Source organism: Melospiza georgiana, chromosome 1, assembly GCF_028018845.1.
Source record: "Melospiza georgiana isolate bMelGeo1 chromosome 1, bMelGeo1.pri, whole genome shotgun sequence".
In the NCBI taxonomy this organism is placed as follows: Eukaryota; Metazoa; Chordata; class Aves; order Passeriformes; family Passerellidae; genus Melospiza; species Melospiza georgiana.
In genome coordinates, this window is record NC_080430.1 from 19,413,520 (window position 1) to 19,441,087 (window position 27,568).

The 27,568-nt window shown below is 39.2% G+C and overlaps 1 protein-coding gene across 2 annotated transcripts in view; it reads left to right on the forward strand.

The window, feature by feature from the left end:
• The first annotated feature begins 740 nt into the window (after window positions 1–740).
• Window positions 741–27,568, forward strand: part of NEBL (nebulette) — a 246,579-nt gene continuing 219,751 nt past the window's right edge. The window contains exons 1-2 of one of the 2 annotated variants that reach the window (XM_058045761.1): window positions 741–1,037; window positions 2,010–2,104. In XM_058045761.1, the coding sequence (XP_057901744.1) occupies window positions 969–1,037; window positions 2,010–2,104 (164 nt within the window). In that variant the 5' untranslated portion in view covers window positions 741–968. Of the gene's footprint in view, window positions 1,038–1,722; window positions 1,780–2,009; window positions 2,105–27,568 lie in introns of those variants that run through there. The other variant, XM_058045752.1, reaches the window with a different exon arrangement.

The window sequence follows — 27,568 nt, forward strand, 5'->3', positions numbered from 1 at the left end:
GTCCGTAGCGAAGAAAAACCGCATGAGTTCTATCTGTACCGCTCCACAGCGCTGCAGAGCAAGTCAGCAATGACTGCCCAAAGCCTGCTCCGAGGAGCGTCATTTGCCATTCCGGCTGCCATTCGGTTGCCCCTCGGGACCGCTGGTGAGACCCGGCGAGACCCAGCCCGGGCCAGGCTGCAGCGCGGCTCCCGAGAGCCCATCGGGCCGCAGGGCTGGGGCAGCGCTGGGGCGTTCCGCACCCGCGGAGCCTGCGGGGCTCAGGGAGGGAGGCCGCGGCCGACAGGTGCCCACGGGCGCACGGCCAGGCCTCGGGCCTCACTTCGGGGAGCTCCCCGCGGCCCCGGCAGCGCCGTCGCTGCCCCGCACTCTCGCTCTCCATCTCTCCATCTACATCTCCATCTCCATGCTCATGTCCATGTCCCTCTCCCTCCCTCTCGCAGGGGCCGGCCCCGCCCCGGCGAGTCCCCGGCAGGTGCGCCCAGAGGCGCAGCGGGTCCCCCCCCATTACAGCCATCTCTCCCCGCTCGGGGCGGCTGCGGCGCGGGGCTCGCCTTCCCGTTCTGCCCTCCCCTCGCTGCGGGCCGCGCCGGTGGGCTTGGCTTGGCTTGCGGCTGCAGCGCGGGGCTCGGCGTGAGTCACGGAGCCCGCGGCGCAGCGAGCCGAGCGCGCAGGCACACGGGGGAGGCGGCGGGGGCGGGCGGCGAGCGGCGGGGGCGGCAGCAGCGCCGGCTCCCCGCCCGCCCACTCGCACATGCTGCCGAGCCGCAGTCAGCTGGAGCGCCGCTTCCTCCACAGCCGCCGCCGATGACCTCCTCGCCCGCCCGCAGCCGCTGAGGACCCCCGGCGTCCCCGCCAGGGCAGGGGATGGTAGATCGGCCTCCAGCAGCCCCGTCCAGCGCAGCCCGCCGCACCGCAGCCTCGGCCGCCGCCGCCCGCCGGAGCCGCCGCCCCAGAGGAGCCGCAAAATGAACCCCCAGTGCGCCCGCTGTGGCAAAGTGGTCTATCCCACCGAGAAAGTCAACTGCCTGGACAAGGTGCTGGGGCGCGGGGGAGGGCGGGGACGGCGCCTCCCGGGCGTGCCCGTCCCGCTCCCCGCGGCTCCGGCGGGGCGGGCAGGGCAGAGCAGGGCCGGCGGGGGCACTGGGGCGAGCCGGCAGGTGGCAAATGCAGCGTTTCCAGCGCCGCCGCTGCGCCGGCCCCCGCGCTGTCACCGCCGGTGTGGGCAGCCGCCGTGTCACCGCCGCCGTGTCACCGCCGCCGCGGGGCCAGCGGGGCCCGCAGCGCCCTGCGGTGCCCGCCCGGCAATGACGGTGCCCGGCTCCCCGAGGGGTGAAGTTGTAGGCGGCCCTTTCCCGGCTGTAGTTGCCGGTGCCTCCCCGAGCCGGGGCGGTTTCGGGTGCCCCCGGCGCCATGGCCGGCTCGGTGCGGGCAGCGACAGCCCCGTCCCGCGGGGGCGGCCCCGGTGGCACCGGCTCCAGCCCAGCGCGGCCGGTCCGTGAATAACAACAGTGAGGCTGTGAGGGATGCGCCAAATTACCGTCCCCGGAAAGGCACGGCGAGGCAGTGGAAGGCACAGGAGGAAAATGCCGTATTATGTGCTAAATTTAGTGTCTGTGCGGCGTACCTAAAAGCCAGCCGTCACATTCGTTAATGATTGCATTCGCGTAGTATTGCATTCTTAGCAAGCGGCGTAGGTTTTTGTGTTTGTTTGTTTGTTTTTAAACAGGGAAAACGCCAAAGTCCTGCTTCAGTTATCTTAAAAATTATCCTGGCAAGGTCAGCATGCGGGGGTCTTGGCATTCACCTTAGTAGAGAATTTACATTTCTGAGAGTGTTTCAGAAGTACCTTTGGTTTCATGTGAAAGTAATTATTTTGATTTAGTTAAGAGACCTATAATGCATGACCAAAATATTTACAAGTAATTGTGTTTATATATTTACAATACCCTACCACTGCTTTCAAAATATCAGTACCATAAGTAATTCTACTTTACATTTATTTACAGTACTGGCATAAAGGATGTTTCCACTGTGAAGTTTGCAAAATGGCTCTGAACATGAATAACTACAAAGGATATGAAAAGAAACCTTATTGCAATGCGTAAGTATTGTAAATGTCAAGTCTTGCAGAAATGCACATGAAAAGAAAACCTGGCTGTGGATATTGTCAAATAGGTATTGTCGTGCTGTAAAAACTTAATCTAGAGAGAGCAGTGCAGTCTAGAGCAGTTCAGTATCTTTTCAGATGGGGTATTCTACTTGCATTGGTGTGATAGAAGATGAAACTATTTGATTATGATGTGTTTAGGCAGTGTTTTCATATCAGATCTGAGGATACAGGGTTTTTTCTCCCAGAAAGTGTTGGATCTAGTACTGACTCCTGCTACATTCATTATTGGCAGTGCTGGATTACAGTTGTCCATTATGCAGCTCTCTATTCAGGGTTATGGACCTGATCAGCATTTTGTAATAAGAAAACAAAGTGCTTCTCGGTTGTGTAGTTCACCAGAGACAATACCCTGTTAGAAATCATGACAGCCTGTTTTTAAAAGTGTTAGTTTTTCTACATATCTCATATTTCTAAGCCAGGAATTTACAAAATTCTTGCTTCTGCTGCTTCATGCTATTTTGCTATTCTCTTGGATTTTGATTAAGAACATGGATTAATTTTGGTTTGATTATACTCTAGTATACTCATGTTGCATTAAACTTTTAGGTTTTGTTGTTGTGTGGATTTTGAAGTGTGCTTTGATATTTGGCTTGCAAATACCTTAGAAGAGCATTTGAAGCACCAAGAAAAAAAGTTGCTTATTGTTATTTGTACCATGCTTCTAAAATTTGCTAACTGCATTTCAGTGTGTTTTAATCTTTAGAAACCATTATAATATGCTGTTTTAGAAGGATAGCTCTTAAGATTGTGGACTCAAATGTGATCTTATATATAATTTGTATGTTGTTGTTATTTTCACCTTTATGTACTTAAAACATGCTTTAAGAGACAGAGTTTTGAAGCTATGGACATGTTTTATTTTTCTTCAGAAATATCCTCCTATACTTAAAATATTTGTTTGATGTTGAAGTAGACAGTCTATGGCTGGCCATAACAGAAAATTTTAACAGCATACAGCCATTTCTTTCAGGCTAAAATTGAATCCAGTCAGTGTCTAAAATACAAATTATGCTATAAATCTGCTGTGCTGCCAAAACTTGAAACACCTGTTTCAGTGTGCACAGTTGTACTTGGATTGCTTTGGGAGCATATGGAGTTACGTATGTAACTTCCTAGCTTTCCTCCAGCGCTGCACACAGTGTAGAGGGTGGCATTAGACCTCTGCTAACAGAGTGGGGTGTGCTGCCAGTGCCACGGGCTAGGAGAGCGTGAGGAAGGGAGTCCTGCTCCAGAGGTGGGATGGATGCTGCAAGCTGGGACTAACCCCTGGAAGGGACCCTGCATGTGGTACTGTCTGAGCTCAAGTACAGGCTTACAACCTTTACAGTAATTATAACTCTGATAGGTGCCTTTTATTTACATTTTGGTGGTTGAATTTCAGTGATGATGCTTTGGTTGCTGGATCTTTCTCATCTAATCTGATACTTACTTGTACTTGATAAGACTGTTTGTTTATAAAATCTCCTTCATGCTGATACATGGGGGTTTCCAAGCTGTGCACATTTAACTTCTGTTGCAGGAGAGTTTTTAATATATGGAGTTATGGCTTGTGTGTGTCCCTCTGTTGATGGATGAGGGGGAGTAAGGATGACGGATGGATCTGTTATGTACCATTCAGGTGCTATTCTTCCTCGCAGTTGCTTTAATGAGCTTTGTGAGAGTGAGCCTTGAAAAAATAATCTCTACTTTTGAAATGTCTCTCAAACCTGATGTATGAAATAGCAAGCAGCAATGTAAAACTATGTAAAGAATGGGGGATTTCTTTTTCCATTAAAAGAGAGAAAATATAGTGTGTAATGTCAACAATGTGCATTTTGGTCTTAACTTTTAGTAAACTAATGTTTAGTGGGGTTTTATGCCCCCCCCCCCATTTTTTAATGACAAACTTTAATCATATAATATAAATAATTTCAAGTATTCTGTGGAACCATGAAGGGAAGACTAAGGTCTGCTTTGTGGTTTCAACAAACTTTAATATTCTTCAGAGGACAGCTAGGATGTTTTTGCAAAACTGTGTTTTGAAAATACAGTTGGTTTAAATTTTTAGAGAATCTTTGCATCTCAAGGTAACTAATTTACAAGGCAGACACCATTACAGTATTACGATGTGTAATTATGATGTCTTATTCTGTTTTTATTAGTAAGAAGCAAATCCATTTTTATGTTAAATGCTGCTTGATCATAAAATCTGCAAAGAAAAGAATGTAAATTTACTCATACAAACACCTACTAACATTTGACAAACAGTAATTACTACTGAACTGTTTATTGAGGCCATCCATTGATAAGAGTGCTATTTGTAGATAAAAGTGAATAAGTATGCACTAATCTGAATGGGAGAGGAATGCCATGAAGTTGTTCAACAGGTTTGGAAACCATAGTTAGTTTTTCATAAGGACAAGTTGGAAAACATGTATCTTTAATAATATCTGTATGTGCTTTGATAATTCACAGGTCAGATAAGTTTATTTAATATGTTTTGACCTTCAGTCTTAAAATTGTCCATTCTTTTCTGTATTCAGTAGCTAAAATGAATGAATTTTGTTACTTTACTGGCAAAGATCAGAAGATATTTAATTGTAAAACATAATTGGTTTTGTGTTAATATAACAGAATGCTCATCTGTGGTTGTTCAAACTATATTTTTGGTGTAGAGAGTCAAATCAGACATAATAACAGGAACTAGCAAACCAGGAAGGAATATATTGCAAAGTACTTTAATTTGGTGACCATTAGAAAAGGGCAGAAAATTTATAAATACAGGATTCTGCTTTTTTTAAAGGCAAGTTTTTTGTTGGACATTTTGCCACATTTCCATCTAAATGATTGTATACCTTCCTTGTGATAAAGAGATACCAAAAGTAATGACTGGGCTACTGACATAGCTTCTGTAAGCTGTAGATCTATGTAAGATTTTACAGCAAGGTTAAAGGGAAAACTTTGTGTGTATGTGTACTGTATGGCTTTGAAGAGAGTCACCTTTGGATCATGGAATTTTCACTATCTGTGTCCTTTAAACCTTTCAGTTCTCTTACTTGTAGAGAAAAGCTTGAACAACTTTGTTCACTTTTCCTTCTCTATGGATTTGTGAGCTGTTTGAGTCAAGATAGTTACTTCTGCTTGTTTATGTAGTGCTTATGGTATGGTGCTTTTATCTCAGCTGGGACCTCTGAGTGGTACAGTGCTGTATAACAATTTACAGTATTGTGTTTCTCACTTCACTTGCATTAACATTTCATCTGAAAGGCCTCATGTACAACATCTTGAGGCGCACATGGACACTGTGGGGTTTGCCTTAATGACTTTACTCTTGCCTTTTATTTGCAGTCTGATTTAGATATGCCATGATTGTGGATTGCTGCCTGATTTGTGAAATAATGTTGATGAAACAAAGGGCTCAGACAATTTTCTAGTTCAGCCAGGTGCTATGCATTGACTGAAGCAGGTGAATGAGCCATTCTTTGATGCAGATCTAAATCCCTATTCCACCTTAATATCTGCAGATAGATGTTATTAAATACTTGTTTAATATACATAGAAATGTCAAGAAGAAAAGTTGATATTTCTGTCTTTTGCAAACTCAGAGCTGACCCTTCCCATCTGCAGATAACCAAGATGATGCAAGGAAAGGAATGGCATTTTGGCAACTTACCATTTGTGTTCTCAAGCTTGTTAAATGATTGAATCATGTAGGATGATTTTATGGTAACTTATTCTTACGGATGTTCATATAAATTCTCCTTTTGACAGATTCACTAGACCAAAACACAAGACTAGTTTTTATGCAAAATGTAGAAGCTAAAATGCATATTTTTGGAATATTCTCTCTGCATTAACTTTACCTGCTGATGCAGACAGACTTTCCTGTGTGTGTGAACACATCCAACAGAGATGTAATTTTTAATTTCTGCAAGCATAGTAGCTTCAAGTTCCATAAATCTGATATACCCTCTTGCCAAAACAACCTCACTATTGCAATAAATTCTTCTGAAATACTTAGTATCTAAAATTTTGCTAATTGCCTACACATAGGATAGTTTCATTCAAGTTTTTATATATGACAGCCACCATATGGAATGGTTACATAACTTAAAATTTAAATCAACTGTCATCAGTCTTAGTGTGGATTGTTGACATGAAGAAAAACTCATAATCACTTTTATTTTTTCCTCCTAGATTTAATTTCTTTGTCACTGGTGCCAGTCGGAAATAGTCAAATACATTTGAAATATTGTGATGTTGTTAGAAGTACTACAGCTTCAATGTGCAAGTACAGTCAAACCCTACATTTTAGGATACTTTCGGGGAGGGGTAAAAAAAAATGTAAAAGTGATTTTTTATCAGCTTGGAAATGGTAAGAACATGGTACAATTTTCTGGAGAGTCACATAGTCTGGAAAATAGAGGCAGTTGCTTTTACTCAGTGGATGAATGTGGTCATTAAGTGGAATCCATTGTCTTGAAAGGCAAACTTATGTATAGAACTTTGATTTTAGCTGTGAAACATGAATGTTTTTTATTTCTTTTTTCGCTACCAGTGAGAAAATTTCAAGATGATGACCAGGAGTGTGATGATATTATTCTTACTAAAAATAGTTAGCATTATCTCAGTTTTCAGTATTGATTTCAGCAGGTGGTTATTTCTCAATTTAAATATGTCAGGAAGAAAGAAATTTATGTAAGAAGCAGAGAGAATAAGCCTGAAATCTGATGGGGCAAATTCTAAGAATTGCAATAAAGAGAATGCACAGAATAAACAGGCTTTTCAAATTCTTCATCTTATCTGGAAAAGGAACAACCCATAAACTCTCTTGCAAACCTTCCTAGAAAGCAAAGATTGCACTTTATCACTTTATTAGCTTTGTGTATTGAAGACTTTCCCGTTAAAATGAATTATTAAATGGGTAATGGAAAAACAGAATTGCTAGAAAGACAGCTGGTAAGGGTCTCAGCTCACAGCCAATTGCACTTATATTTTTAAAGTCCATTACTTCTTGTTCAGCATTGTATGAGTATGATCCAGTATTCAAAAACATTTGTCCCTCCTCAGCAATCTTTTCTTTAAACAAAACAGCTCTAACTTTATCCTCATCCTGATGGATTGTATTTTATATTAATTCTTGTTTCTTTACCTTCAATTATTTCCAAAGCATATATATTTCATTTCAGTGCCCAATGGGACATTACCAGAGCTGGTACAACAATAAGGGTACTTGTACATAATTTTTCTCCTAAATCCCAGTACAGTCTTTGCCTTTTAATTATTTCTGTTGTGAAACCTGAACTATTGTTAAATTATATTTGGATTCTTGTGGGCTATGTTTTTATGCAGAATTGCAACCTCAGCAGTGGTTATTATCCATTATCTGAGCAGCTAATTGTTCTTGGCTAAACACAGAATCTTCCACTTGGTTCTCATTGAGCTAAATCTCCTTTTCTTCCCTAGGCTGCTTCTCCAATTTGTCAAGTTCATTTTATATTCTAATTTTGTTCTCTAATGTGCTTACAGCCCCCTCCTATCAACCTGTCAACCCTCCCACCAGAAAGCCTGGAAGCAGATCGCAAATTTAATAAGTATAATCTTTATTTCATCACCCAGATTGCTACCTGAAGGCCTGCAAGGGTACTGGGAGCAGTGTGTACCACTGTGGTCTGATGGAGCCTTCCCTTCTGTAGAGAGCAGTGATCAATAAGAGAATTACTTTATCTTCTCTACCTATTCATGGGATGCTAGATCAAGCATTGAGTTCTGTGTGAGAAAAAGTAAAATTGTGAAACAACATAATCATGGATATTTATGTAGATTCTGCTTAAATATACGGGACAACTATAGTTAGAAGAAACATACATTCCTGCTGCTCAGTTCTGTGTAATTCAGCATTCAGTCCAAATTACTATTGGTGGTATCCAATAATGTAAAGTAAAGCTGAGTCTATTTGCTAGAGCAGTTGAAGGAGCTTCTTAGGCAAAATATATTTAAGTCTCTTAAAGGTGTTTGATGCATATATTTAAACTGTTCCAAGAAGGCACATAAGAACACTTTGTCAGAGATGCTGAATAATGTGCATAAGGCAGATGGTGGTTAGTTGCAAAGTAATTACTAAAGAATAATCATCACTGACACTCAGATCTTGGGAAGGGTTGGGCTGTTTTTTATTGCTATGACTGCATCTGATTAGTGGGATACAAACCCATTTCTTGGGTTCTGTTTCAACATGTTTAATTGGCCATGTCCTGATGTCACGTTTGGTCAAGATCTGCATCTATTAATTGCATGGTGGGCGTGCAGGGAGAGGACTCCAGCTCCAACAGGTCCCTTGGGTTTCATCGTGGCAAGCTGTGGAGAGCACCATGGTGACCTAGAGCTTAGTGCAGCCAAGCCTGCTTCCCTGCTGGTCCTAGTGGAGTAGAAAAACAACCCCAAGGGAGATGAATTGTGACCTTTTCTCTCAGAGCAGGTGAATTCTCAGATTTCATTGAGCCGGTTCTGTCATGTCTAGTTCCTGATATGAGTATAGGGTCTGTGGAATTCATGTTTTAATATTTTACCTATAGGTAAAATATTGTTGTTGCCCCTGTGGTTGCTTCAAAGCACAGTCACAATTTAGTATTACTTACATTATTGATGGGACAAGTAAATAGAAAATACGCAGATGAATATAATACATTTAATTTTATTTAATTTTATTTTACTGAAGACTGCACTAAGCATAGAGAATTTGCTGTGTGGAATCCTGACCTGTTGCCTTTGATGTCTTGACTCAAGTACATGTGCGTTTTTAATATCTATAATTATTGGTTATTGTAGATAGCAGATAATTTCTCCAAGGAAGAACATATGCATATCCTCAGCACTTTTAGTCATAAAATATACTAAATTTATTCTCAGGGGATTGTGATTATTGAGACAGTTTTGGTAAGAGGGTTTTTCTTTGCTTGCTAGTCTTTTAGCAACTGTTGATGCTTAAGATAATCTTCAGTTTTATTGCTGTTGCTTTCTGTACTCAGTCCTAAAGGTTGATGAAGTTAATTTCATTATATTTATTAAAATACTAAGGCAACAGAAGAAGAACCATAGGTTAAATTTTGTGATTCTACATAATTTGCTTCTTTTCAGTGCATGGCTTGAGTTTTGGAACCAGTTGTAACAAGCCTGTGAAGTCTTGATGGTGTGGTTTGATAACAACTTTGTGGTTTAACTGTTTGGAGTTTTCAGTGTTCTAAACCATAGAAATTCCCATCATATTTGCCAAAGAACTTAAGTGTTTTCACTTGGCTGAATTTGAAGTTCTGTGCCGCTCTGCTAATGTTGCTGTTGGTAGCAAATAAACCTGCTGTCCTGAAATGCTCTCTCTATTTTATAAAGCTTGAAGAAAAATAAGTATGTTGCAATCTTTCATACAATTTTGAATTTTTTAGAGCTGGTGATTGCCAATTGAGAAAGACAGCATCATGTCAGTCAGCTCAGTGTCAAGCAGCATGTGTTGCTGTTTACATACAATGTCAGTGAAAGCTTACTGTAATTATCCAGACAATAAACTATCTTGGCTGAGTAGTCAAGTACTTTTATTTTAAAAATTTCAAATATTGTGGTGTGCTTATAGAAACTTGCTAAATTTAGGGATTTTAGAAGTTACACTGAGGGCAGTGTCTGGCTGTGTGATGTTGAAGTCCCTTGAAAAGGAGATAGTAGGCAGGACTCACAAAGGAAAAGTTTGCCCTAAAAGGAGGTGGGTGAAGTATTTGTTGAATAACTGGTCTCTCGTTATAAATGACACTAGCCAGTTCATGCTGCCTTCAGTTATGCCATCTCATATTGCAGCTTTTTCGAGAACAAAAACCTTGCAATTAATTCTGCTTAAGTTGCAGATCAATCAATTTCTTTTTTCTCTGCCTCCCTCTGTCTTCTGATGTTGGAGTAGATGTTACATCAGAGTTGGCCAAGCTGTTTTCCCTTGCTTTCTCTTCATGTTGCCTCTCTAATTTTCATTTGTATTAGGGGCAAAAGGCTGGCTGATAAGTAGTGCAGAATTTTTAGTCTCTTGTATTTCTTCCTCCCCATGTCTGCTGTTTTCCTTCTCCAAAACTTCTGTTCTTGGCTGTGCAGCAATTGTGTGATGGCAACTGATCCCATCACATCTTAGTACGAGTAGGGTACAAAAGTATGCTCTCAGTGTCACACTTGAAAGGAGACCTACAGCAGTTTAAAAATGAAGAACTAATTGAAATTTGACCAGTTGTTATTTAAGCATATATTGCAAAGGCTTTTCTGGGAAGTGCATAGTGACTCTTTAAAGAGGATTTCTAAAAATGTAGAACTATATGGATATTGGACAAATTTCCTTTCATGCTTCACAGTTTCAAAAATTCGCACTATGTTTTTTTCCCTCTTAGGAGAGAAAATGTGTGGAGGTAGTCCATCATGTTCTTCCTCTCTAAATAGTAGGTTTTTACATGCAGGTGTGTTGGTGTAATGCCAATTTCACAGATTTAAAAACAAAGTTGTGCTGCATTTTAATTTAGTTATACCTCAGGTATTTTTTTTAAACCTGGCAAACTAAGTGATCATAGCTGTTTTTGTTTTGTTCTGTTCCAGTTTTATATGAGAAAACTGTATATAGAAATACTTCAGAAAAAATTTAAAGCAAAAAAAAGATGCTGGTTTCAGACTTAATTAAAATGCAAGTGGCTAAGCCTGTAGAAGGGAAAAGTGGCAAGAGGAAATAAATTGAATAAAAAAGCATGGACTATTTCTGCTGAACAGTGTAGAGTGGCACACATTCAACACAGCAGGGTGTTATGTTGCATAGTATTGGTTGTGTGTATCTGCAGATGCAGAAGGGAAGAGACATTTCTGACTGGATTTGCTCAGTCATGCAAGAAGAAAAAGGATCAGTGTGAGGATTTCTAGCAGCAGAAATGCTCAATAAGTGTTTGATCAGGAGATGATTAGCACTGTTAGAACTGGCAGCATGCTTGGTGTGTTGCTGCTCTAAGGGAGGTGCCAATACATGTTTTAAAGAACCTGCCTGGAAATACATGTGTTGAAAACCAAAGCTTCTTAGAGGGCTTGGAGTTACAATTATGCTGTAACATACAAAGGCCTGAAGTAGTGGTATATTTTGAAGTAGTTGGTAGGAACTTGTCAGGTGATTAATAAAGAGATGAAGCTTGTTAGAACAGTTATTAGCATATTGTTCAAACACGGTCTCATTAGCATGAAAGTGTTAGGAGAAATGGAGAAAGTCTGGAAATAACAATGTATCAAAATATATATTTAGAAGAATAATATTGTCTGAAATGTGACACCTCTAGTAATTTCCCCAGAACTTAGCTCATTTAATGGTGATGTCTGCTTGTACTAGGGGAAAAGAAGAGGTTGCATCCAGAGGAAACAAGGATAGATGGGAAAGAGAAATAATTTATAAAAATGTTGGCTGAACTTTTAAGTTTAGCAGTAGCAAACTTTCGGAGATATTTTCACTTTTGAGTGTTTGATTAGGAATGGGCTGCTATCATCATGAATCCTGTCATGAGCTTTTGGATTATTTTGATCTGAAGATAAAAACAGAGATAAAACAGACATTTCCAGATACCTCACTATTTATACTGCTTTGTTGCTCCTGTTATAGTTGTGTCAGAAATGCTGGAAATCCATATTAACAAGAATGGAAGAAGCTGGAAGGATAAATAGGAAGACCAAACAGAGGAGCTTGGATTGAGTTAATGGTCAGTCTACTCCATGCCATGCTTCATCACACAGTCAGGTCTCAGTTCTTGCAGAATATTTGATCAGTCTGGGTTCCTTTAATTCTACCATTATTTTAATAATAAATTGATATTCAGAAGAGGAGATACTGTTATATGAAATGTGATTAGGTTTATTGCCACTGCAGGCACTGGTGACTTCATCCAGCTTTGAGGAACATGCAGTGAAGTGATTGTTATGAAGTTAGGAATTAATGAGAAATATAATGATAATTGGGGAAAAATATGGTTTCTCAGTTTTATACCCTCTGAAAACTATTTCTGTACACTGAGATAGGCTACCAAATAGTGCTCCTAGAAAGATGAAAATCTTGAGGGGAAACTATGAAGTACAGTGATAGTCATGTGAAAATGAAAACAGTATGTGCTTAGTTTTTTTGGTAGTCTAATTCAGCAAGGCTAGATTGTAAATACTCTTCTTTTTTCCATTGAGATGAGGATGGATATTCTGAGCAGTGATAATTTAGATTGGTTCTGTTGATATTTTGCATTTATTAATGATGAGCAATTTAACATTAACAAAGATTTATTTTTGGAATCTGTCTTGAAATGTAAGAGATCTACAAAGATATTTGATTCTATAGGCTACCAAGCTACCTATGGATATTTTTGTAAAACTTGAAAAATGTAGCCCTATTTATAAACAATTATTTTCTCCACTATTTGTTTCAGGAAGTTTGGATAGATATTCTAAAGTTTGAATACAATCTAGTCAAGCTGTGTACTTACTCTTGTGTTAAAGAGCTTTCAGGATGACTCCTGTCTTTGTGGAGCTGTGACTTGAAAGAGCAGCATTCAATTTTTTATACTGATTAAATGCTTAACTTTCATGACCATACTACTGCTGCTGTTTAAAGCCTCATTTGGGTCAGCAGCAGTCTCTTATTGCCCAAAAGGCAATGACATATTATGTCTCTTCTGCAGAATAATATTGCATATACAATATATTAAAAGGAAAATTTAAGCCTGTTAGGCTGGTTGTGGATGAGAAGGAGATTGTAATGGGCTTTTAGAAGTTGAAGGAAACAGAGTAAAAATGATTACTTTTCTCTAATTACTTATTTCACCCTGAGGAAAATGACAGCTCCCCATTTTTCGTATCCTCCATCCTGTCACTTTTGTTCTGAGGGGACATAGGCTCTGTCAGAATTAGTTTGGTGAGCAAAAGCAGGCCACTTTTGTTTTCTTCTGCCATTTTTCTTTGTGCATTGGCAAAGCCACCTGGCTGATTTGTGTCAGATCTCTCCAGCAGGTTTCTCACCTTCACTGCCAGCCTCAGGTGTGTCAGTAATTCAGCATCTGATGTGCTGTGAGCACTCCCCTGGTGTGGGACAGGTGTGCCTCCCTTGTTGCACTGCTTGCACACAATTTGTGTGTGCTGTGTAAATGTTTAAGGGTCTCTTTGATGTGTATCCTCAGAGAGACTGCTGCCAAGGCAGTAGGGATGACGGATAACTAGCACAACTGGGATAACAGATAACTAGCACATACAGTTAATAGTAACTATAACAGCTTATACCAAAGAAATTGGAACTGGATATTCAGGAACAGATCTTTAAAGCTGACAGTCTAGTAGATAATTGTTTCAGAGTAATAATTATTTCTAAACATTACTAAGCATATTAATTTTATGCCTGTTAAATTTTTTTTCCAATGGAACAATTTCTTACTAGGAGATGTTTTGCATGAATTTGCCAGTTTGAACAATTTTTCTCTTCCTGTAAGAATCTATATGTTATCTTTGTTGGTTTTGTAGTAGTAGAATGCTTTCAGGGACAAAGTATTTAGTTTTGTCAGTTAAGCTTATTTTGCTTATGTGTATTTTGCCAAAACAAGTACTATGTAGTTAATACAGACAATATTTCAATATTTTCATATATTAATTTTGTTATAGTTGTATTTCACATTTAGTGTTATGAAGACAACTTACAAATAAGAACCTATGAATGTGGAAGCAGATAAAATACATTGTTTTCAAGAGCATGGAGTTGTAACATAGTTGAGATTCTTCCCTATAGCTTGTGAAGAATAGTCATTTTTAGAGAAAATGTTCCTTTTGGGGAAAAGTTTGATTCCAATTCTTCTTAAAAAAAAATGTAGTTTCTCAGTGAGACCTGATATTAAGAATGGTGTGTGTATTCATGCAACTGGATGTGAGAAACTGCTGCTTCCTGAGGTGAGGGAGAAAGTTAAAAAGAAGTTTATAGTAGTGATGGCCTTGTGGAACATTGTAAGACACAGACTTTATTGCTGTTGTAGTCTCCATTTTTAATCTTCTTCTTCTTAGGCATGTGTTTTTAAAATTTTATTTGGGCTTCGTTAATAAATGTGTTGTTTCTTTTTTATATAGACTTGAATTATTATTTTGGGTTCTGCCCCCGTTACTTTAGCATATCAAGCAGTGTGTTAGAAAGGCTGTCCACAACAAGTATGTTGAATATTACCCTGGAAAGTAGTAACGAGTCATCCAAACAATCCCAAGATGCTTACAAAGTCTTTCAATGTAGATCTGACTTACTTTGACTTCAGTTCCTTACCTTCTGTGGTTTGTATTCCCTGTAAGATTGTTCTAGAAGATTTTTGTCTCAAGCTGTAAAACTGATGATTTATCTGCCAAAGTTTTTAGACTTGCTCTGAAGGCGCAAAATCAAACTTAGTCTTATAAACTAAGTGACATTTGGAACACAATGTCTTTTGTAGTCACATGTACGATGAATATATTGCTAGAATGGAGACTTTAAACAAGGTAATATAAAATTTAAGGAAAACATTCTTTTGTTCTGTGAATTACACTTATTTTGCTATGTGCTTTTGAGATAAACCTTTAAGAAAAGTGGAACTCTTTTATTTACACAATTATTTTTATTACCCAAGATAGAGATTAATTAAAAATTTTATTATGTTACCAGAAACGTCTATATTCCTTATATACAACAAGAACAACAACAAAGGATACTGCTTTGTCTAGTTTATTAGTAGTTTTAGTGTAGACTGTTACAGTTGTGGTTGTTTTACATTTATGTCCTTGGTGCTTTGTTGTTATCACAGTAACATGACCAGTAATGTCTTTACTGGTTTTACATATTCCTATGCAACATAATTGCATAGGAACTGTGAAAGTCAAGGTTAAAATGATTCTTTTACTTTTCCTCCCTGCCTTCACATGAAGCAATTAAAAAAATAATCTGGATTTGAAAAGGTATAAAGGGCAAAGCAAAAATCAATAAATTGTGTTGTTCCCCTATCTTTATTGCCTATTAGTTGAAATGTGTTTATTCTGGAAAGAACTGCATTGGTCATTTCAGTGTATATATTGCTTGCAATTTTTATTTTGGGCAGTTTAGGTCAATAAGACAATTTAACAGTAACAGATTTTTTTCTGTCCCAATGTAACTTGGGAGAATGGTTATTAGTTGTCCTCAGAAAGTCACACCTTAAAATAGGAATGCACTGAACACTTGAAAGGAAAAAATCCTGCAGAATCAGAATGTAATTTCTGCTGTCATTTTAAAAGTGAAATACTTGAAGAGTACTCTCATCCATTATATAGTTTGTTTGTGGAGTGCCTGTTATTGTTGTAGTTGAATACTTTTTTACCCAGGGGATGTTAGTTGTGTAAAGCTGATGGGCCAGTGTGTTGTGAAACAATACATGTCTCTGAGGGGGGGCTGGAATTCTTCATGTCCTGGAACATCGTTTTGAGGACTGACTAGTAAAAGTGAAGACAAGTAACTGAAACAGCCTTGCCATAAGTGTAGACTCTATTGAAGGAAGTTAGAAAGAATTAAATATTCAAAAATACCATGTGAATGGTAGTTTTTACAGTATGGTGGTAGTTTTTTTCAGACACTGTATTGAAGGGGACTTTTTAAATGTTAAAGGTGATTTTTGGATGTGGGTGCAACTAGTCATCTTAGAACTGTTGCTTGTATCTCCTAAACATTGTAGCTCTTAAATATTAATGGAAAACAGAAGTGTAGACAAAGTCTCTGAAAAGTAATTGAAAAAATTAGTTGAAGCAGGCCACTAACTACTCTACAGTCTCTTTCCTCAATGGGAGGAATTAAGAAATACAGCCTTTTCTACATTTTTGAATGTGCAATTTGTCACTCTTTTCCCAGCAGGAGAGATGTGCTCAATGGAGTATCTTGTGGTTTGATTTCAATTGTGTTGTAAGCAGAGCAGCTTTTGTTGACTTTACAAGAAGATGCACACATTAGTATAGTGGATGATGTCGATAATTTATATTTTGACTGACATAAAATATTAAGACTCATAGCCATTTCTCTAGGACAAGAAATGTGTAGAGCAGTGGGGAGAGAAGTACTTACTGTGTGGTGCCACTGGCACAGAGCAGTGGTAAATTAAAGTGCACTTTTGGTGAAAGATGAATGGGGAAGTAGAGAAATGTGCCATTCCAGCAAGGCTGGGGTATGGACAAAGCTGTTATTGCAGGAGAATTTACAAGAGAAAGGCCTCTATACATATTATATGTTCTTAAAATGTTTAAAGATGCAGAAGAACTTAAAAGCCACGAGTGAATAAAACAGGCAAGTTTTCCTTTCTGCTCCATCCACACAGTTTGTTAAATGATTCTCCTTGCTCTGGTAGCAGAGAGCCTGCCAGGAGTGCATTAAGCATCGTGATTAATATCTGTCATGTGTTTGTTCTCTCATCTTCTCCCCAGCAGGTGGTGTGTATATGCAGTGCACTTTTTTTTTTTAGGTTTAAAGAAAAAACTCTTTGTGAAGATGCATCTATGTGTAAAATGAGGCAATGTTAATTAAGTGGAACATATGTTTGGAGCCAAAAGGGCTTGTGATATTCCTGAGGTCCTGAAAACAGGGCTGAACAAGGAACAAAGTATCTGCAGGAAGATTGTGTCTCCATTGCAGCTGATTTCCGCTCTTGTTCTAGGGATGGCTTGTGAGGCAGTACTAAAATAACAGTGTTTGTCTCTTAATATTGAGCTAACACAGCCTGGACTGTAGCGACCATACCCTGATGAGTCTGGGATCTCAAGGAGCAAAGTCATGATCCTGAATTTTGGAAGAGTGAACTTCCATTTGTTGAAAGAGTTGGTGAATAAGATCCCCTGGGCAGTTGTCCTTAGGGACAAAGGAACTGACCAGAGCTGGCAACTCTTTAAGGCCGCTTTCCTTAGAGCACAAAGCTCTGCATCTCAGTGTAGGAAATCAGGCAAAACAGGCTGCAAACTGGCACGGCTGAGCAAGGATCTGCTCCTCTCACTGAGGAGTTAGAAGGGAATGCAAAGCTCATGAAAGAAGGTCAGGTGGAGAGTATAGAGGTATGGTCTGACTGTGTGGAGATGGGGTCTGGAAGGCCAAGGCACAGAAGGAACAGGGCTTAGCAAGGGATGTGAAGAATAGCAAGAGGGGATTCTGTAAGACAGAAAAGAAAGGGCAAGGACAGTATAACCCTCCTGAAAAATGAGAAGGGAAAACTGAAAATGGATATGGAGAAGGCTGAGGTAGTCAATGACTTTGCCTCAGTGTTTGCTGGCAGCCAGACCTCCCATATCACTCAAGTCTCTGAGCCTCCAGTCCAACTGCATCCTGGGCTGCATCAGAACTGGAGTGACCAGCAGGTCAAGAGAGTTGATTGTCCCTCTCTTCACCCCACCTGGAGTGCTGCATCCAGCTCTGGGGTCCCCAGCACAAGAAGGATGTGGATCTGTTGGAACTAGTCCAGAGCAGAGCATAAAGATGATCAGAGGGGTGGAGCACTTCTCCTCTGATGTCAGGCTGAGACTTGGGGTCATTCAGCCAGGAGAAGAGAAGGCTCTGGGGTGACCTCACTGGGGCTGTCCAGTACTTCAAGAGGATTAACAAATAAAAGTGAAAATTACTTTTAAATGGATACATGGAGATAGAACAAGGGAGTGGTTTTAAAGGAGATATTTATATCAGGTGTTGGGATGAGATTCTTTATTTATGGTGGTGAGGCACTGGACCAAGTTGTCCAGAGAAGATGTGGATTCCCCCTCCTTGGAAGTGTTCAAGTCCAGGCTGGATGGGCCCACTGGGTCAGCAGCCTGATCTGGTGGGTGGCCTTCCTGTCTGTGGTGGATGAGGGTTGAAACTAGATGATCTTTAAGGTTCCTTCCAACTCAAAACATTCTGTGATTCTATGTTTAAGTTTTAGTTGTGTTTTAAAACATTTAGCCACATTTGTTATGAGGTCACGTAACTTGAACTTTGAAACTGTATGGGAAGGCAGGACTGACAGTGGCAGGAAAATTTTACATGCTTACGACAATCTCTTTTGCTTAGAGAGTATTCTGGTCCACTCTGTTGGAATTGGAGTTTCCTCATGTTCCTTGATAAGCCCATAGAATGTCTTAGTGCTGGAGTGATGGAGACATGCCTGCCAAGTGTGGCCAGTTATTAGAAAGGTGCTTATACTTCTGTATTTCTGACTGGAAAAAAGTATTTTTTTCCATATTGGAAGTGCAACAAAAAAAATTAATCATTGTATTACAGTATTCTTCTTTCATACTGTGTATGTGAGTATGATACCTTCTCTTAAAAGTTGTAGTAATGACTATTAATAGATTATTTAAAGTAGTGTATTTTTGTATAGTTTGGATACTGTTAAATGGCAGAATGAATTGCATATGATGAATAATGAAATTATTTTGAAAAAAAATTTTGTTTTTTTGTCTGAAAAATACACCATGATTGTTAGATCTTTGCAGGGTTCATTGTGTGGTAGAAATGCCTACAACTGATATAAAATAGATATACATTTTCTGAATCTAAACTGTTTGAGCAAACATAAAACTAAGCAGTGATTCTTCCTTTAATATGAATACATTCTACTCTCTTTGGCTGGGCAATGTGAGGTTGTATTTGGGTACTGTTACCTTGGAATTTTAATCTTATTTACTCAAGGTCTTGGTTACAGTTGCTTAGTAACATGCTGTGGAAAATGGATTTGTTGATTTGTGATATCTACAATATCCTTATAATTAAAGATGTTGAAAGGAAAGCAAGTGCACAATATGGGTGTGTATTCCAGCTGTGTGTACGTTTCTAATAGCTCCTGTTTTCACTGTGCATCTTACAATAGGTGTCTTTGTAGGGCCTGGTGTTTTATGTGACTCACCTCACTCACACCTTTGTGCCAGGTTTTGTGGTAGCTTTGCATAATGCTGTTTTACAGCATTTTTAGGTGAATCTGAAATCCTGAGATTTAGCAGATAACTCCACTGGTCTGCAGTTCCACCATGGCAGATATTTTCTCACACTTGCATTGATACCAAGAATAAATCAATAACTCTGTGTGTGTGTGAGAGAGGCTCATGTGCATGGTGTTACACTCACATTCCTGGGAGAGAGAAGTGTGTTAGAGATTAAGCACCATGAGACTTGTAAAACATCTTTCTTGACAGCTGAAGGAAGTACCTAGAGAAGTGTTGGCTGTTGAGTGTTGCATGTCTTCAAGTACTTAAAATTACTGTATTTTAAGGTTTCCTGAAATGTTTAAGGTCTCTTGTTTCTTTGCAAACAGGGCTCAAGATTTCTGTTTACTTCCTCTGCAATATATTACAGAAGAATTTAGAGATTGAGAGGTTTCTAATACTAGCTAATTGTTTAAAATGCCTGTGATAGCAAAAATTAAACAAGGACCTCTGGGACAGATGGAGTGTTATTAAAATCCTAGAGCCTACTTTAATCACAGACCCAACCCCATGAAAAAATGCAAATTAATTTAAAGAATTTATATATAAACCAAACTGAAAGTCTTGTATGATGAGACCTGAATTTAGTCTCTTGTGCTTTAGAATATAAAACTCAAAAAGTATTTAAAAAACTGTGAGGCCAGATAACAGGAGGTTTTGTGTAGGGAAAAACATATTGGTGTTATATAATGAAATAATAATAGTTTTGCCTTTCTGCCTACTGCATTTGCGTGTTTCCTTGTGAAATGAAGTTATTCAGGTTCCTATGAGGCTGAGAAAATTCACAAAGGCAAAATAGGTATAATTTCTTCAGGTTTCTTCTCTATGTGATGCAGGAATGCAGAGATAATTATTATTATTTTGAAAGTGCCATTCACAGGCCTCAGCTCAGTTAAATGTTTCACTTCCTGCTTTCAAATGCTTGCAACCTTTTATGGTTGTTTTGCTATTATCCTATCCCTTGACTGGAAAACTGTGGGTGGCATTCATCTTGCCTACCTTTGACATATCCCACACCGATGTACGTAAGCCAAAATCATTGTAATAGTCCTGTTTTTGTAGTTGGTGGAGAAATAAATGCTTTAAGATTTCAGTTCATCTGACTCATTTTATGATAGATGAAACAGACTTTATTCATCATTAATTAGGTTAACTTAATCTGCATGAGTTGGCTCAGATACAGAGGCTTATCTCTCATGAAGTGAATTTTCTGTGAGAGAACCAGTTCACAATGGCTGTCCCTGGACAGCTGTCAGAACCAAGTATCTTAATTTTCTGGGGCTCATACCAACTCAGGTTTCCAGTCCTTTGGTGTTTCATAGGATTTGAGCAAGTTTGCGTGAGAGGAAAGATTTCAGTTGTTCCATTCCATTTTTAAGCCTATTTTTGAGCTCTGCCTGTCACCTCAGTGCACACTGCATCTCTGCACCATTGCCTTCACATTCTTGTGTTATTTGAACCTGCACCGTAAATGTAAAACCAAAAAAAAAGCCAACTACAAAAAGATCCAGCATTTTGTATCTCAAAATACTTATCTCATGGTTTTAGAAAGAAAATACTAATTGTTCTGTTTTTGGTGATGGTTTTCTGCATCTCCAGGTTGCACTTGAAGAATGTGTTCACAGATGGTCCTCATAATTCAATAAAGACAAGGACAGACAGGAGAAGGTCCAAAAGTGGGCCACAAAGTTGATCAAAGGGCAGCAGAAGCTCCCTTTGAGGACAGATTGAGGGCATTAGGTATTTTCTTCCTGGAGAAGAGAAGACTCAGTGAGGGCCTCACTGCAGTGTTCAGTACTCACAGGACAGCTACAAGGAGACAGGAGGCTCTCTCTTTGCAAAGAACCACATGAAGGTACAGGTTGCATTGGGAGAACGTTTATCCTGACACAAGGAAGAATTATTACAGTAAGAACATCCTCTTCAGGGATGCAGCAGAGTCTTCATCACTGGAAGTTTTCAAAATGCAGTTGGACAGGAGGCTGGGTAATCTCACCTGGGATGGTTTGTCCCATGTTAGGCTGATCTGGATGGTCTTTTGAGGTCCCTTCCAACCTGGGCTGGTCAGTGATTTATGAAACTTACGTCAGTATTGTCTTGGTCTAATAACCAAGGACAGCTGTGAATTCCTCAGGCATGGTTATGAGGAAAAATAGGTGAATTCAAGCAATTTATTTTGTATTGATGAATTTATGGCGATTTGATTTGTTATAAGCAGTCTTAAAACTGACAGTGCAGTCAACTTATCAACTTATTCAACTCATATTTATGAATTTTGAGCTACGTGTTAGACTGACATTTAAAAAAATATGTCATATAGCCTGAGGAAAAAAGGTTTCACAGACAATTAAAAATATTGCAAAATGTCTGAATTTAGTCATATGCCTTTTTAAATCTTAATGAGAAATATAGAGTAACTCAGCATTAAGAATCTCTGCTATTTAGAAAATATATTTCTAAATGCATTTCTTAAAAAAAGTTAGATGGAATTGGATTGGTCTCTGAGACTACATGCAGAGGAGAGTGAGGTAAAAGCTACATCCAGAAGTACATGATGACACTGTATGGTAGGCTGTCCAGTGAGCAGTGACCTTTTCTTCCACGACATTGGATCTCAGTCACTTGGGGCACCCCTGCAGCCAGACAGCAAAGAAGAGCCATACTCTACAAAAAAATTAATTTCCTCAGTCCAAGTCAGCAATTTATCTCTTCTCTCCAGGCTCTCTATTTGTTTTATAGTCTCCTGTGTGCTTTGTTGGCCTTTTATTAAAAAGGAAAACATATAAATTCTTGGACAGGAGATCTATGTTAGGAATTCTAACCTATGTGTATATGTTAGAATTACTCTATACCTAGTAATTCTTAAATGTATAAAATATTGATCTGTCCTTTTTCACATATACAAATACTATGAATTCTATTAAATAATTAATTCTATAAAAATCTATCTTTTTCTGTTTGCTTCTAAGCTCAAGGAAAATTTTTGCTGCTGTTGGTGATCATTCTGTAGGCAATGCAAGCAGTACTTTCAGGATGCTCTGCGGGTGAGTGATGAGCCTTTTTGATTTAGCAGGCTCTTGGAGGGGGTGTTTGGCATGAGGGTGCTCGTTGGTCAGGCTGCAGCACCAGCCAGTTCTGCTGCCCGCCCCTCTCATAGCACAAAGCCGTGCCCTGGCAGGCACTCAACCTACTGCAGGTGGAAAAGGGACCATGTTGTGACACTCTGCCTGTACAAGGACCAGAACTCTCCTTTTTCTCCAAGTGAATTTTTGCCCACCACATGCTGCCTTTCTGGCCATGTAATCACTCATTGCTAATGAAGTTTCCACCAAGCGAGTGCCCACCTTGTTCCCTCTTTCTCAAGTGTTTACTTCCCAGTTGTGTTGAAACGTGGAGGCTGCTTTCTGCTGTTGCTTTTAGGTGTTTGCCTGGGCCTGCTGGATGATGTGCACTTAGAACGTTTGAAAAGCGAGATTCAAAGAGCTGTTATCCTTATGATATTTTTTTCCCTGTTTGATTAACAAAATTGAAAAATGAATATTTTGAGGTAGGAAAAAACCTTTACTAATATTTTAGAAATGCAGGTCCTTCTGCATTACCTTTAGATTTTCTTCTACATCAGTACAACTTGTCTTTGATCTGAATAAATTATTTTTACTAAGAAAGAAACACTATCACAGTTCTGTTTGGTTTGGTGGTTGATGTTATGGGTTTATTACTAACTAATAACATAGAACTGTATTTCACAGAGAAAAAGAAGTCCACAGCAGGGCCCATAGATGACTGTTGTCTGACTATTTTTGTTGTCAACCAAAGTTTGATTAACAACTCACCAAACTGTTGATTAACAAACTTCTGAAAAAACCTTGAGGCTGGTGAGCACAGTAATCTATAATCTGTCACAGTGAGAGAACCCACAGAAATGTTTTCTTTGAAAGAAGATAAAATTCCTTATTTTAAAAGATTGTTCTTTAAGCATTTCATACTTAAACTGTTACATAGTCATATATTTTAATTAATGGGAAAATATTCCATTTGATTTATTGTTACTTGTTCTTTTTGAGGGATTCTTTCCCTTCTAATTTAGTTGTGGAGTGAAATTTTGCATAAGATAGACATTTAATATTAAATTTCTGGCCTAGTTATTAATGTACCCATAATCTCATAAATATTATTCTGACATTATCTGTGAAGTGAAAAGGAAGTTGTGAATAAGCTTCTTGTTCTGTCTTTATAATACCTTATGTAAGATATGTACTTCAGATTATACATAAATTAGCATTTTTTTTGTCATAGAACATTTCCAGTGTAATGAAAAATTAGAATTTGCGAACATTTGTTAGTTTACTTTGAATATTGATTAGATTTTTGGTGGAAATATATCAGCTCCATATTAATATTCTTTGTAAATACATGGAAAAATAGTGAATCTGGTTAGATAGTGCATGTCATATTGGTATGACTAGCATTTAGTGTTAATTTTCATTTTTTCAGTTACTATAGTAATGTATAAAACTAGAAGAAAGTGCCTCCCTAACCCCAGGTTTCTTTGTTGTTGATAAAATCCTAACTGTTTAAAAGTATGAGGTGCCCTTCATGTTTGGGTGTTCCCTTAGGCAATGATGAGAGAGAGCAAGCCCCATACCTGTGGTGTGGAGTCCTTTCCTAATGCACTGCTGGAGAGACTCCAAATGGCAGTGGGGGGAAAGCCCAGGCTGTTAGAGCTGGAAAGTTATGGGTGAGCTGGGTAAGGGAAATTCTGTGCAAATGGAACTGACTGCTTTTGCAAGCATCTTCATGTTATTTCTTACGAGCGAAAAGACACCAAAGACTTGTCCTTGCTTCAGCTGGCTTATAGGAGTAGGCTGGGTAGGACGCCAATAATTTCAGTAATTGGCACACAGGGAAGTGGTGCACCTAGCAAAGTTCCTGGGGCTATTTCAGCTCTCTGGCACGAGTGACCAGGTGTGTACCCAATGCAGGTCTGGGCTAAGAAGCTGAACTAGGCACACACCAGTAAGGAAATAAGGTAATAATACCTAGTGGTAGAGAAGTGTCATTTTTTTCTACCCTAAGTGGAAATTAATATTAATGAAGGCACTAGTAAAAAGTAAATGATAAATCAATGTAATTATTCCCATAGTTCTGTATGTCTTTATAAAAAGAAATAGCTAATGCACGCATTTGTCTTAGTGTAGTGCATGGAAGAGCTAAAGACTGGAAACCAACTTTGCATCATTTTAGCCTATCTTGCACTGCAGTAGGACTGTGTTTACCTAAATTATGCTGACTGTATGTTTTTCTAATCTGTTCCTAAAATTTAGTTTTCTCAGAGTCCTTGCTGTATTATATCCTTTTAATTCTTATGTTTTCTGAAATTCATCTTATTTTCTGTAGCTTTATCTTGAATATTTTTCTTCTTTCCTAGTGGGTGTTAAGAGCAATTGCTAGCTCTGCTTTTTTGTAATGTTTTATATAGATTCTAATGCTATTCCCATAACTCACGTCAGACTTTGTTTTCAAACCAAAAACCCCTAAATTCCTCTAGTCCTTTTTACCACTTTAAGAAACTCTTACAATTTCTGCTGCTCTCCACAGATTCTTCCTGGTTTGTCTTTTTTCATAGTGATATTTACATTTTAACAACAGGATTATATATTACACTGATGACATGCATTTAGCCTGTCTTCTCTCGTCAGTTCCAGAGATTCTCTTCCCAACTGTTGTATAGACTAAAATGAGCTAATGGAAAAAATAATACTGAAAACTTCTGGGAAGGGATCTAAAAGGAGGAGTACACGTCAGGTGGCTCAAACAGACATCTCCAAAGAACAAGTTGTTTACTGTCTGTAGGGACCTGATTATGTGAATGCTTCTGTCATATTAATTTGATTTCATAGTGCAGCTGATGCCACAAGTTGGAATCCTCTCTAGGGGGTGGTGCCAGTAGGACAGCAGGCTGTGGTCATGGTAGAGTCAGAGTGCATTAAGAAGAGCCATGGCTGCCCAAGGTGGTGGTCCTGTCCAGCTAGAGAATTTCTGGGATCTGAGGAGACCTAGTTTCTGTGCAGGTCTTCTTGGTTCTGCTGGATCACAGAACAATTTATTTCTTTGCACCTGAGTACTCTTCTGTTCTGTTAAATGAGGAGACTGATTTGCTATGTTCATGAGAAGCTCTAGATAAGAACTAATTTGTGTTCTATTTGTTTTTACAAACATGTTTTGAAATTATATGGTAGGATACTATTCCATATAAAAAAAATAAAGGGTCTAATCTTGAATGTGTATAGGTTTACTTCAAGGTACTGTGAAATATTGCTTCACTTATTAGGCACCTGTATTTTCTGTTTAAAATGTACATTCATTGAAGAATTACTGGAACATTGTGAGGGCAGCTTTATTGCACAGTTGCATGATTTGTAAAAGATGCAGTGAAAGCACCTGAAATTAAAGGATGTATTTGGCCCTGTATCACCTTCCTGTTTAGTATTGAAAAAGGTTAAATCCCTCCAGACATCTCCCCAAATTCCCTGGGAGAAACAGCCTAAAAAGCTGGCAGGATTAAATGTTTCAGCAGCCTTCTGATGAGAATTACAATTCATTTCATATACTGAGTAATTAGGGATCAGACTGTCTGTATAAGATGAAATGTCAAGATACTTTTAGCAGAGCTCCTGTTTCTGAGGAAGAGAACTCTGCCTGTATTCCTGGATATCCACATTCAGCAAAGTATGCATGAAAAATTGGGAAATGAAGTGAGAAAATATTTTTTAATTCTTTCAGCTTTCATGACTGCAAATATAACAGCCATTATAATACCTTCAGTGTTCTTTTCCACCTCTTCCAGTCTTGTAACTTGCCCAGCATGTCTCTGTTTTGTGACAAGGAGCATAGGTTGATCAGCAAAGTGTACAAGAGTATTTTGATGTCATTCAAGCAACTTCTGGATTTACTTTGTAGATCAGTTTACATGCATATATGAGTATTAAGTATTAATGTGATAACATATAATACCAGTGTATTACACATATTTTTGTCTTTACTCTGTTTAGCCAAATAGACAGGACAAATGTGCACATACTCTCTCATGCCCTTCCTTATGTGTTAGATAGATCAATCCTATAACTTGCTGATAATAATGCAAAAGTCAAGAAAAGATTATTCATTGTCAACCAGACTTCCCTTAGCAAATCTTCACTAAATCAAATGAATTCCTGCAACTCTCATGAAACCTTTCTCATCTTCTTAATTCTCTTTGAATTTTCTCCACTGAAAATATCTTAGGTGTAATTTAAAATGTTTTTTCCTTAGGTGTAATTTAAAATGTTAAGCACTGCATCTCTTTCCACTTAGTTTAGTGACAAAGTAAGAGATGCTGTCAAGTTTTCTCCGTATGTGTGGTCCACCATCAGCTGACTGGTTAGCCAGTCTTGGAGCAAAACAGAAACAGGGATATCAGGCCTTCATTTCTGGCTTCACCTCTCGTCTTTTACTGGAGGTTGGTACTTGGAAGAAACCTTGGAATTAGGTACTTTGCCCGTCTCTTTTTTTATGTTAGAGGATAAGTTCAGTAATTCTCTGTGGTGTATATTCTAGTGGCTTGGTCTGCAGGGGCTGCCAGGATGAAGGTAGCCTCCATAGTTGTCTGAGGGATTGAGCTGCTTGAAATCCAGAGGTGTGCATCCTGCCATGCTGACTTCCCAGACCAGTAGTTTCTGCTTGTCTGCCTCAGGACTTGAGCATTCCCATCTTACCCACCTGAATCCAAAGGACAATAATGACACCTGAGGCACTGAGTATGATCTGTGTCATGGAGATGAAGTGAGGGAGTAGGCCACTCAGGGATAAGGCACTGCCATATCAATGTTCATCCTCCCATCTCTTTTCTAAAATGGGTATTTGCTGTTCTGGGTTTGGTACCAGGTTGGTACCTGGTATTTGTTGTTATTAGTACAACAAGCCATCAAGTCAGTTTCAGAAGAAGTATGGGATCTGGGGTATGGCCCTTATACCATATGAGTCTTAATAGCCAGGTAACCAGTTACACTTGAGATTTGAGAAGAACTCAGAGAGGACCTAGAAATTGTGTCTGGATGGTATAGTGATAATAACACTACTTGTTGCTACCACGGTGGAGATCTTGTGGCAGGACTGTGCCCTGCAGTTTACCTGTGCACTTCCAGCAATTTTGACCATACTTAGGCTGGTTGTGGTGATGTTGCTTTACCCAGCAGGCACAGTATCAACAGTGCACCAAGTGTCCAAATTACACAGGCCCTCCTCGTGCTTGGGTTTAAACATGCCTGGGAGAAGGTCAGATGCTGCTGGACATCAGCAGAGAGGCTGCCTGGTTTGGTGAGCTGGTTGTGAGTGGTTGTTAGTTTTGCTTTTAAAGGTATTTCTCTCTGATAGTAAAAAAAAATT